General features: G+C 51.1%; 1 protein-coding gene across 5 annotated transcripts in view; it reads left to right on the top strand.

Moving 5' to 3' along the window:
- Positions 1-11,920, top strand: part of MTMR14 (myotubularin related protein 14) — a 44,962-nt gene extending 33,042 nt beyond the window's left edge. The window contains exons 17-19 of one of the 5 annotated variants that reach the window (XM_070576606.1): positions 622-801; positions 8,016-8,130; positions 11,320-11,920. In XM_070576606.1, coding sequence (XP_070432707.1) covers positions 622-801; positions 8,016-8,112 — 277 coding nt within the window. In that variant the 3' untranslated portion in view covers positions 8,113-8,130; positions 11,320-11,920. Of the gene's footprint in view, positions 1-621; positions 802-7,974; positions 8,131-11,319 lie in introns of all 5 variants that reach the window. The other 4 variants (XM_070576605.1, XM_008543066.2, XM_008543068.2 and 1 more) reach the window with 4 other exon arrangements.
- The last annotated feature ends 634 nt before the right edge of the window (positions 11,921-12,554 follow it).

Here is a 12,554-nt window from a genome sequence, read left to right as displayed (position 1 = left end):
GAGAATTAGGAACTTGTTTGAGGGTCAACTCCTTTGAGAATCTGATGAAATCTGAGAACCTGATGACTTTCTCCCTAGACAAATGGCTCAGGACTTTGTATAACATTTGGAGAGAGGGGCAGTTACTGAACTGTGTTAAGAATCTGTTATCCAGGGGCCAGCCCTGTGGCATAGTGGTTAAGTTCCCACACTCTGCTTTGGTGGCCCTAGGTTCACTGGTTTGGATCCTGGGCACAGACCTGTGCACCACTTATCAAGCCGTGCTGTGGCAGGCATCCCACATATAAAATGGAGGAAGGTGGGCACAGATGTTAGCTCAGGGCCAGTCTTCCCCAGCTAAAAGGAGGATTGCCGACAGATGTTAGCTCAGGGCTAATCTTCCTCAAAAAAAAAAAAAAAAAAAAATCCATTTTCCAGCATGTGCTCTGAGGCAAATAGGCCAATGTTATCTGGATGCCACAGTCTCTCCATGAAGACCTAGCTCTTGCTGCCCATGGCTGACCCTCCTGTGTGGCATTTTCCCAGTGGAAGTAAAGACTGAGCACTGAAATTCGGTAAAAGTGGGCAGAGGGCTTGCCTGAGGCGGCCCCTTGGCCAACAGCCCTACTCTTTCCACTTCAGGAGGAAAAGCCACTCATCCTCTCCACAGAGTGTGCTCTGGAATCGGCCGCAGCCCTCAGAGGACCGCCTGCCTTCCCACCAGGGGCTGGTGGAAGCCAAGTCTTCCAGCTCCTCATCCTCAAACCATTCTGACAACTTTTTCAGGATGGGTAGCAGTCCCCTGGAGGTCCCCAAACCCAGGTGAGGAGCTCTAAAGCCCCTGATGGTGGAGGTGGCTAGGCCTCCCCCCTTAATGAGACTGGAGGGTGGGATTCCAGCACCTCAGCTGGTGCCTCAGGTGGTGTCTTAGGACAGAGTTCCTTGCCCTGCAGCCTGGTAGGCAGTATACCCAGGAGGCCAGAGGGCATCGACAAGCTTGCAGGCCTTCCACCGTTTGGAGGATGGGTTAATGTTGGGTACAGAGCAAGAGGTGTTTGTAGAGTGGTTTGAGACCGTGCCCAGAGTCCTGGCAGATGGGAAATTCAGAACATACAGTGGTTTTGAAGTGATGGGCAGGGAGACAGGGCTGCCTCTACCTGTTGCCTTTAGTGGGTCTCAGCCCTCTGGAGCCCTCACGTTTTGATTGAAGAGGTAGATCTGGATCTTCTGAGTCCCTTCTGCCTCTCACATTCCATGTCTGAATTGGTGGGGCAGGGAGGAGAACAGACGGTAGGGAGCTAGGCTAGATGTGTATGGCTGGGGCAAACCTCAGGAGACTGTACATCCGGAAAGAGAGCAGCTCAGCCAGGATGGACAGGTGTGGCTGGAATGTGCTGCAGGAATGATGTTTCCTAGATGACATTAAAGCTGAGCACTGGGGCAGGGAGTTAGGATTGAGGGATGATCTGGCATTTGGGGAAAGCATTTCCTAGCTGACCCCATACCACTTGTTCCATGCCATACCCCCACAGAAAGAATCTGTGAATTGCTTTGTTTTTTAAAGCCTTGAGAATGTCTGGCCCTTCTGGAGAGAACAAAGCAGTGTGGAACTTAAGAGGCCCTTAATAAATTCCAGGGAGAAAGGGACATTTAGTAAAACAAGCATGAGCATTGGAGTCCACCCCAGATTCAAGCCCAGCTGTGTTGTGTACTGCTCCAGAAGTTTCAGGTCTTTCCTTGTAACAGGCCTATTACAAGAAGGAAACTGAGCCCCAAAGTCACAAGCATATTACAAAGAAAGACCCAAAACTTCTGGAACCCTCCTCTCATCACCATCCTCTGGTTTTTCTCTGTGGGCAAAAGCAGGTGATAGAGGAAGATGAGGAAGAGCACCCTCCCACAGATGCAGAGCAGATCAGCTGTAAGCAAGTAGGAGCTCCACACTGCACTGTCCAGGGGGGTCCTGTGTGCTCACCTCTGAAGATGAGCCCTTCAACTCGGAGCACTGACGTGTCTGCCAGTGCCATAGCTGAGTCTGTTAAGCAAAGAGCATGACCCCTCTGACCCCACAGGAGGTTTGGTGGAGGCTGAGCAGAGATGTTGCCAGGCCAACAAGCCCATGCACCTGTGCTCACTCAATCCTCTGCGTATGTCCACAGCCATGCCACCCTGGTCTGCACGCCTGCTTTCCTCAGGGTTACTCAAGCAACACTGCGTGACCCTCGCTATTCTGGGTTGGAGCTGTTGCTCATTGTCCCTGCCTCCTTTTCTGCCTGTGCAGCAGTGCTGGACAACTGGGAAGGCAACCAGAAAACTCTTCTTGTCCTCTGGGTCCTGCCCTGGTCTTAACTGTCCAGTTGCTGGGGGCTTCCCTGCTAAGCACTCCATTACCTCTGCCCACCCCAGTTTTTATCATTCCCTTCCTCCTGCCAGAAGCTCCTACTTTCCAATCTTGTGATAGTTTCCCTCAGTCTCACCAGTGATTCGCCACCTGCATTGGGTGGCTTGGACTCTTATGGCTGGTCTGAGATGGCCACCAAAGCCTCTCCCTCAGAAAGCTAGGGAGGGTTGGGGGTGTCCTCCTGGCCTCACAGCTCTGTGTGCCAGGCCCTGGTTAAGGCTGGGATAGGTGGACCAAAATGGGGCACAAGGCCTTGGAGAGGCGTGGGGTGGGCGGCTGTGAGGTGTTTGATGGCTCTGCCAGTCTATTCTGGGAATGCCCGCTTGCAGCCTGGCTGGGCTGGCCAGGCAGCAAGGTTCCGGATTGGATGCCTGTTTGCCGGAGGTTTTGAAAGACTAGATTATTCAGATTTGGAGCATTCTAATTATGTATTTCCATTAACATTAAAATTAATTTAGTGTCTTATCTTAAAGTGCCTGAGGGATCCTGTCATTAGCTTCCCTGCCTCTCTTAGGTAACAATAACCAATCAGCTTTTTAATGGAGTAGAGGGAACTGTATGGAAAGAAACCCTTTAGTAAAGCTATCTGTGACAGCCAAAATGCCCCTCATAATGTGAATTCTCTGGGTTTCATGTGCTCCAAATTCCATAAGCATATCTCTTTTAAAGAAGGACTTCCCTGTGAAAGGAATCAATGAAGCTTTGTTCAAAGTTAAGAATTAGGTGTTGGTTGGGAAGAAAGTTCTGTGGGGTGCTGATTCTTATCCAGCCCCAACCCCATGTCCCTCACTGGGAAGACTGGTGGCCTTTTTGCATTATTAGTGCCACTGCAGCAGCTTCTGATGGAGCTACGTTTCTGGACCATTGTTAAATCTCTCATCAGCCACAGGATGGGGGCTGGGAAGCTCACATGCCTCCCTGAGTCCTGGTTAGTATGTTGCCCACCTCCTTTTGGTCTTGTTTGCTGCTCCAGAGTCAGACATCTGATTCTGCCCCAGGAGGGATGGTGCCACCACTGAGCTCAGCTTGAAGCCAAGCTGCCTGGAGAGCAGATGAACTTAGCTGAGGGACGCCCAGCATCCTGATTGAATAGCTAAGTAGCAACATAGGAACCGACCTCTGCTGCCCAGTTAGCTGCTCTTCCACCACCTACAAACTTCTCATTGTCAGCAGTGAGCTCTGTCCTGGGCTGTTTAATGAAGCTGAGAAACTAGATTGCTTTCTGTTGCACTTAGGGTTCCTCTCCCAAGTTTGATGTGTTCTTGCATGGGGCCACTGCTCCAGACCAAGAATGAGTGGTGAGAAGCCTAAAGGCGTTGCCAGCTTGAGACCCATAAGAGAAAACTTGGAGCCCCCAAAGACTTCTCCTTGGGCTGCTGCGGGAATGCAGAGGTCCCTGGTTGTGTCACACACGCTCACACACATTTTAAGGCCAGGCTGAGGGAAGGTAATTCTTTTTTCAAATGTGATAAATCCTATCTAGCCATCTCTGAAGTCAGTTGCTCTGTGAGATCAGGTCACTGTTGAACTGAAGGATTCTTCTCTAAGGCTCCATTCCTGGAGGTGTTCACTTAGGCAGAGGCTGTGGGACCATCATCTGGAGACTTGGGGTTTAACGGGGGGTAAGTGTAGGTTAGGTGACATTCAGGACCCCTCAAAGTCTAGGAGTCTAGGTCTTGGCTCAAACATTCATTTTCTACATGACTTCAGGCATGTCACTTGATGGCTTTGGGTTTCTGTTTTCTCATCTGTATAACAGAGGCTTAGACGGGCAACTCTTAGGTCCTTCCTAGCTGTGTACCTTCAAGCCTTCTGTCAGCCATCAGTTCAGGTGCTTTTAGATGCAAGTAATAGAAAAACCATCTCAAATGGGTTTAAATAATAAAGGGAAACTATTGGTTCATATGAAGAAGTCCAGTGGGAAATACGGCCTTCAGGCACAGTCTGATCCAGGCTCTAACTCCATTTCCCTGTAGTTCTTTCCCCTTGCCTCCTTCCACATGCTAGCTTTGTCTTCTGGCCAGCTTCCCTAATAGTGGCCAGCTACTCCATGTGCTTCCTTTCTCACATCTAGGGATCAGAAGCTCTGTGCTTTATTCTAATTGGAAGTTATGTGCCCATCCCTGAACCAATCCCTGAGTCCTCCACCACCCCTTATCAGGAAGGAAGATCAATGTATTATGGGGCTAACATGGCCTTTGGTCACACCTGGGTTGCAATTCCAGCTTTGCCATTCCTAGCTGTATGACTTGGAAAAATCACTTCCCTTCTGAGCTCAGTTTTTTCATCCCATTTTTAAAGTGGGAGTGATGATCTTGGCCTCCATAAGTTTGGATTTAAATAGATAATGGAGGGAAGTACCTGGCACGTAGTAAATACTCATCCTTTCCACAAATGCTCAGGAAACTGTAGCTGTGGCTAAGGACCTGTCCTTATCAGTCACATATCTGAGGGCCTGTGGGCTGTGTCAGGGCACTGGGAAGCTAGGTAAAAGGCCAGGGCAGACCCATTTCTTCTTGCCTTGTCTGTGTGGGTTGGGCCAGCTCTGCTCATATGGGTATTCTTGTACCCGCTCCCAAAAAGGACTAGCTAAAAGACACCTGCCTGAGTCGGCTCATAGCAAGGATCTGGCAGGAGGCGGGGGAGAGTGGGAGGTGCAGCTCTTTTGGTGCTGTGAAGAGGGGCCTAGGCCATATCCATCTAAAGCAGTACAGTGTTGCCAAGAAGCCAACCTGGGCAGAGGTCTGAGCCCCTTAGCTCCAGAGATGTGAGCAGACAACCTGGGAAGCATTGTCAGCTCCACAGTTCTCCAGTTTGAGGGGAGCTTGGCCCCATGTTCTCTCCAGTCCTGCAGGTAGGGGATCAGAGGAGGTGAAGCTCAGGCCTCTCTTTTTGCTGCCCTGTTTGTGCTTGAGTAAGGGGACATGGCAGAAGAGTGTGGGGTCTTATTAAAGCTGGTTGAGTTACCTATATACTGAGTCTGATTTAAAGGCTTTCCTTCCTTCTCTTACTAGGCAGGTGCAGGTGCTGCTTTCTCATGACTGTTTCCTTTCATCTTTGGGTGTCCCCTCTAACCAGCTAATCCAGATTGGCACTTCTGAGCTACCTCTCTGCTTAGCACAGCCGCTTGTTCTCAAACCTAGGAGCTGAATGGTTGCTTTGCAACCCTTTCTTTGACAAAAGCCTCAAGTAGGAGGATTCATTTAGAGCCTGTGTGCTCACTCTTGAAAAGGATGCAAAAATGGCTGCTTGCCGAGATGGCTTTATGTCCCCCGGGATCGTGCATCCTGCTGCTCTCTGTGCTGCCTACTTCATCCCACAACTGTCCCCTAGCTGCTCCAAGCATGGTTCTTGCCTGGTGGTGCTACCTGCTGGATGTTGGGGATGTACAGGGGAGGGTCTAGCCTAGGGGACCAGGAATCCTTGCTGGGAATCTCTCTGTAATTGCATTGCTGCTTCTTTTTTTTCTTTTTTTTTTTTTTTTGAGGAAGATTAGCCCTGAGCTAAGTACTGCCAATCCTCCTCTTTTTGCTGAGGAAGACTGGCCCTGAGCTAACATCCATGCCCATCTTCCTCCACTTTTTATACATGGGACGCCTACCACAGCATGGCTTTTGCCAAGTGGATCCGAACTGGCGAACCCCAGGCCGCCAAGAAGCAGAATGTGCGAACTTAACCACTGCGCCACCAGGCCAGCCCCTGTAATTGCATTCCTTCTGTCCATCATTTTCCCACTGGCAATATGAGTCTCTGATAGCTCTGGGGGAGTGGGGTTGGGGCATAAGAAACCCCATGTTCCCAGCCCCAGGAATGCTTCATCCTACCCAGCATCCCTGCCTTTCCCTTTCCCTCAACACTCTGGTATTTAGCAATTGTTTTCCCACAAGCTGCTAAAACTGGAAAAGAAACTTTACCCTAAAGTTTGAACAATAGATGAAATTTATGGAGCCTGGCTGACCTTAGAGGGGTTGTGCTGACTGAAGGCACCAGCGTGACCTGGAGGAAGCATAGGGCAGACACCAGACTAGCATGTTGCTTGCCCTCTCCTGGGCGGCTGTCTCTTTGATTTACAGGCTGCCTGAACTCTACCAAGTTTCTCCATCTAGAAACAAGGAAGCCTTGTTTTGTTGGATACTAGGGGCTTCCACCAGGTAGCAGACCATGTCCTGTTCTCATCGCTAATGCTGCAGTCACAGAGCTTAGCAGGAATGATGAATGTGGCAAGTCTCTATGTTGCAGGGGGTTCCGATTCACTGCGGCCTCTATGTGGAAAGCATCTGTTTTCCCTGGTCTCAAGGTGGTTCTCTTATAGGACAAATCTGTAATCAAACGTGGCTTTCAAGATCTCTTATTGCACTCACGTGCTGTGGGACCTTGGGAAAGTATCTTCACCTGTCTCGGCTGCCATTTCTCTGTCTCTAAGATGAGGATGGTTAAAGATCACCAGAGATGCAGTGTCTGGCAAGAGCTGCACTCAAGTGGCAGCTGTTTGAGGATAAGGCTGGCCTGATGACTCATGGGGGCTGTCGCCTCAGACTAGGAGCCCTTGATGCCAGCCAACTGGGTTGGACATGGTCAGTGAATGTTTTCCTCTGTTCCCCACCCCCTATCCCACTATTCATGCTTCTGCCCTGTTTCTGGGTCCCTACAGGAGCACCTTCAGCTAGGCTTGAATTAAAGAATAAAGGGTTAAGCATCAAAGATGATGCATCTCTGAGGAGTGGGACCTGGGGTAGCTGATGGAAGGGCCTTGTTTGATGTCTCCCTATCTCCTCCCTCATTCCCACTGGCTGGGCTACTATGGAGAGGGGTTGGCTGTGAGTGGAGAGGAGGTGGCTGCAGTAGATTCCCAATACAACTTTCCTCTCCCCACACCCCCAACCTTCCATCTGAAAAAGGCCTGATGAAACTGTCAGGTTGCCTGCCTGATTCATCCCTTCCCTCTGGGCATAGCCAGTGAGTGCTGGGTTGATGCTTGTGAATACAAATTATGGCTCCTGGAAGCCGCTGCAGAGGGAGGGGAGGGAGTATCTTATGGTTCCCATCACCTCACTCTTCAATCTAGGTCACCACTCGCCACCATCCCCAAGAGGGTTGTTCTCCCACCTTTCTGATAGGACCTCAGCAGCCCCTGAGTTCTGTGTTCCCCACCCTGCCAATCTGCATGCCAGGGAGTGTGAGGCAATCCTGCCTGCCTGGCTCCTGGGGCATCCAGCTTTGCTCCCCTCCTTTTGGTGCTGTTGAGATGGTACTTGCTGTGTCAGCTACCAGGTTGGGCATGCCCTGACTCCAGGCTGTGGTTGCAGGCTCACCTCTTGTCACTATGCTTTGCTCTTACTCTTTTGCTCCTTATGTCTTCGCACAAAGCATTGTCTTCACGGCTGAGCCTATCCTGTGGTCTATAATCTTCTTTCTCGGTCACAACCTATCCAGCTGTTTTTGCACTTTTGGAGAAAATGGTTGACTTTACAGATACTCCACCAACAGAACCTTGTGACCCATGGCCCAGGGCCACCATAGCCCCGCCAGGGCCTCCCCTGTCAGGCAGATGACTGACTGTGCATCATCTCCCCTCTCTCTCCTCTCTGCCCCAGATCAGTGGACCATCCCCTGCCCGGATCCTCTCTCTCCACAGACTTTGGCAGCTGGCAGATGGTAACAGGCTGTGGCAGTATTCAGGAACGGGCTGTCCTGCACACAGACTCCTCTCTCCCTTTCAGCTTCCCGGATGAGCTCCCTAACAGTTGTCTGTAAGTGTCTTGCTTGAGAAGGCAGGATACTCCCCTGCCCATATCAAAAGCTGGTGAGCAATCAAGAATGCTGGTTAGGAATGAGGCAGCAGCCAGCCCCAGGGAGCTGGCCTTGGATTCCTGCCCCTCCTCAGTGTCTCAGCTAACCCCCACTGCTCCTGAACCCCCGAGGTATGAAGGAGGCCTCGTGGCTGCTCAGGAAGTGCCCTGGAGTGTGTGTTCACTCTCCTCAGGCTCCAAAACCCATCCACGGGTGTCTCAGGGCACACCCTGAGGGAAAGCTGGCTGGACTATAACTATAGAAGATTCTATTTCTGTCCAACTGTTGCCTGACATGAGAATCCTTTGAAAGCAAAACAGTGGGGTAGTGAAGGTAGGTGTATGGTGGAAACCAGAGCCAGAATGGAGCTGGGTTAACCAGAGGGCTGTGCTCCTCCCGAGCAGAACCAGGGGTTCCTTGCTTCCCTTCCCCCCTTTTGTCTTCTGCTTTTGCCTCTGGTCGGGAAAGAAAATTGGGTGGGGATACTAAATCTCAAGCCTGTAAAATCCTCTCCCTCCAAGGCCCCAGTACTGGGCTTCTAACTCTTGTAGTGCATCCACTTGAACAGCTGTCCCTGTGGCAGCCACCTGCCCCCTGCCTGCTCTGCTGCACAGATGTCAGGCAGGGGAGAGCCTCCGGCAGCCTGGGGAGCAGTGCCTGCTCCTCAGCTGTGGCTGCTTGAGGGCCTTCACCTCCCCACCATGGACTGAATGAACTTCAGGTGCTGGGGATTCAGCCCTACCCCCAAAATCCAGCTCATACCCACCAGTGCTGACAGTTGGAGGCAAGCTGCCCTGGGGAGTTGAGAAGGATCCCTGCGGAGGGCAAGCATAGGCTGGGCCTTGGGATTCCAGGATGGTGCTCACAGGCCCTGGCCCTGCAGCTAGGAAGTAGCCCAAGGACTTCAGAGCCCACTAGTGCCTGGCAAGCCTCCTCTGTAGCCAGGCCCTTAAGCCAGAAACAAGATCTCTGTCTTAGATTTTTAAACGATTAAAAATAATAGTTGTTTGCATCTTTCTGTAGGGACTTCCTTCTTTAGCCAAACTTGCTTAAGAGCCATCTCTGGAGGAAGCAGACATCTCTGCCCCTGCTTGATAGCACACCTCCCTTACCTGGCATTAGCCGCTGAAACAGGCAACTCCACCCCCAGATCCTATGATTTATACCTTGGACAGTTCTCCAAGCGTCTAGTCAACCCTCAGGTTCTTGGTGGCTCCCAGAAGATGGCTAGGTTCTACATGATCTCATGGCCTCTAGGATTGCAGGGTGGCAGTGGGGTCAGGGTTGATTCCTAGTGAGGTCACACAGTATGTGGGTTCAGTGCTTGGGCTTTGTTATTGGAGAAGTTTAGTCCAAATCCTAGCTGCTCTGCTCACCAGCTGTCTGAGGGTGTCAGCTTTGACTTACCTGAGCCGGCTAGCTCATCTCTTGAGAGGGAGTGGCACTATGGTAGCTCTAGTCCCTGTCTGCCCCTCGTCTGCTGTATGTCCTCAAGTGGATCCCATATTCTCTCTGGGCTCCGCTTTTCTCGTCTCTAAATAGGTTGTGATCTCTTCCCCCTTCCGCCTCCCAGAAATATGGGGCAGTGAGAATGCACGCATATGGACCTTTGGATGTTCCCTGTGAATACAAACTACTTATCTGAATTTCTCCTGGTTATATGCTCTAAGGAAAAGCTAAGAAGCGCATATGGCCTCCAGCCTATGTGAAACTTTAATTAGAAAGTAAAGAAGATCTAGGGCCATGCATCTCCCCCAAATGCTAAGAGAAACTTCAGAGTTGTTGATGGCATCGCAAGAATCCAGCATCAGCTCCATTTTCTTAGTGCTGCTGGGAGACCTATTTGACTTTCCTTCACCCTGGAACCTACTGCTTCTCTCTGTCTCTTTCTCTCTCTCTCTCTCTCACACACACACACACACACACACGTATACATCACTCCCACCAATTGCTTTCCCTAGGTCTGTTCTCCCCATGTTTACCCCAGGACTGTCATTTATCCTCATTCCTCCATCTGCTCCCCCAGGCCCTGGGGTGTAAGTTATTTGGGCTTGGGAACTGAAGACATTGCTGCTGTTTCTGAGAGATTCCCAGGAGGGATTACCCAGGGATTGGTCTCTTGGGAAATTTTGGAGTAAGTTAGTGGTTAGGGCTAGTCTTGGTGCTTAGGTGAGTGGGAACCTGAGGGCTCATTTTATGTAGATCTGTGACCCCTGGAGAAGGCCTTCCAGGGCATAGGTAGGGGGAACACCATGTGAGATCCTGACCTTTCCTCTGATTCCATGTCTCCCGCCAGTAGACTGTGTACCTTTTAGTCTAGAGGTTGAGTGTGACTGGTACCTCCCGCCTCTTCTATTAAAGACCCTTCAGGATGTCAAACAGTCTCATATGGAGTTCATATTTTGATAAGCCTGAGTTTTTGTGCACTTGTTCTCCTTTTTGACTTATAGTTCCAAGCCACAGAAAGAAGAGGGGCTTCCTATCTTCTTCTATCTGTGATCAGTCCTATAGAGGGCAGAGAAGGAAAAGCAGATAGAATCAGAACAGGAATCCTGCTGAAAGAGCCGGCACCCTCCTAGCTGTTGACTTGGGGACCACAGTGACTGACGGTGTAGCTAGAACCTCGACAGTTTCCAGTGAGGATCCTGACCTCTCCAGGGCACTGCCAAGAGCTTCCTCCCAGGATGCTCCAGGTCCTGACCTCAAGAAAGCTAGGGCTTTGGGCCTGATATCTGATCTTGGGGTCTCTCCTTACTGTTAGGTGTAAGACTTATGCCTCAGCTTGTTCTTACTGAGGAATGGAAGCCAACAGCTATTGGGGCTAACTCCCTCTTGCTTTGCTTTCCCCCTCCCCAGTCATCATAGAGATGGTTGTTTTCCCAACACAAAGTCAGTCCAGTGCCCCAGTAAAAGGTGCTGCTTCTAGGTAGGAACAGTAGCCTGAGAACTGAGAGGGATGGTTTAAGAGAGAAATAGGGCCAAATATTTGGGGCCTGACCCACAAAGGTAGTACAGGGTAGTATGGCCACAGGACAGATGCTGGCTTTATGCTAGCAAAGGCAGAAGGATAGGCAGTGTGGCATGAAGATGAAGATGTTGGATCTTGCCCCAGGATAATGCATTCATTCTCCCTCCCTCCCTTCCCATAGGCTTGCAGCCCTGAGCGAGCGGGAGACTCGGCTACAGGAGGTACGCTCAGCCTTCTTGGCCACATACAGCAGCACAGTGGGGCTTCGGGCAGCAGCCCCCAGTCCCTCCGGTGCCATCGGGGGCCTGCTGGAGCAATTTGTCCGTGGTGTTGGACTCCGGGGCACCAGTAGCAGCACCTTATGAAGCAGCCAGCCCACAACAGTTTCCTGCTCCTCTCTCACCTGAGCCCTGAATGGAATCAAAGCTATGCCTGGCCAAGGGGTGCTTCAAGTTCAGGGGAAATCTACTCACTCTCCCTTCTCCATCATGCCCATGGCAGCCCCAAAGCCAAGCAGGGCCAAGAACAGGGTTTTCCAACCTCCAGCTTCCTGACTGGTGACTACCACCCCTCTTGTCACTGCCTCCCACCCACCCTAGTCTTTGCCCGGGATGCCCATCAACTCTCAGAACTGTGTGGGGTTTCCCTGGGGCCTTGTGGAGGCCAAGACTTCATGAATGACACCCCCTTCCCATTCTTGTTTCCTGGGGAGGAGGGGTCACCTGCACTGAGAATGAGGCAGTTTGACACAGATCACAAAATAAAATCAACGTCTTTTTGAACAGTGTTCTCTTGCATCCTCATTTGGTTGCTGTCTTTCTGGATTTATTTGGAAGGTTCTCTGTCCTTCGTTGTGCTGGAAGAAGGGGTTTTTATGGGGGGAGGGGCAGGTGAAGGAGGAAGAAAACTGGGGACTTGTGTGTGTCTCCTAAGCCATGATAATCTCAGGGACAGGGGGACAAGTAATCACAGGCTATTAAGGTGGGAGCAGTGGTCCTCAGGCCCAAGTGGGCCCTAGTCACCTAGAGAGCCTGTTTATCCATGCAGGTCCCCAGGGCTGCCTGAAGTTTAGACTTGGGGTTGCTGAGATCTTCCTTAAGCTGGGAAGGCGGGGGGAGATCTTCATTTGTAATAAGTTCTGCAGGCAGCACAGTCCTGGTACAGGTGACCTGCAGCCCCTGCCTTAGAGATCCCTGCCTGTGGTGGAGGGACTGGCTTCTGGGGCTTTGGAGGCAGTAGTTGGTATGGGGAGGATGCATCTGACTGACTACCGCCCTCATCTACAGTGTGACCTAGAGTAGGTTGCATCCTCACAGAGTGTGTCTACATCTGTAACACCATGAAGTCATGGGTGTTCAAATACATGGGCAAAGGGCCTTGCACAGTGCTGGAACAGCCACCGTTTACTGAACTCTG

This window comes from Equus przewalskii, chromosome 15 (genome assembly GCF_037783145.1).
Source record: "Equus przewalskii isolate Varuska chromosome 15, EquPr2, whole genome shotgun sequence".
Lineage (NCBI taxonomy): Eukaryota > Metazoa > Chordata > Mammalia > Perissodactyla > Equidae > Equus > Equus przewalskii.
Note: the sequence above shows the minus strand (reverse complement) of the source record. Positions and strands in the feature narration are given on the sequence as shown.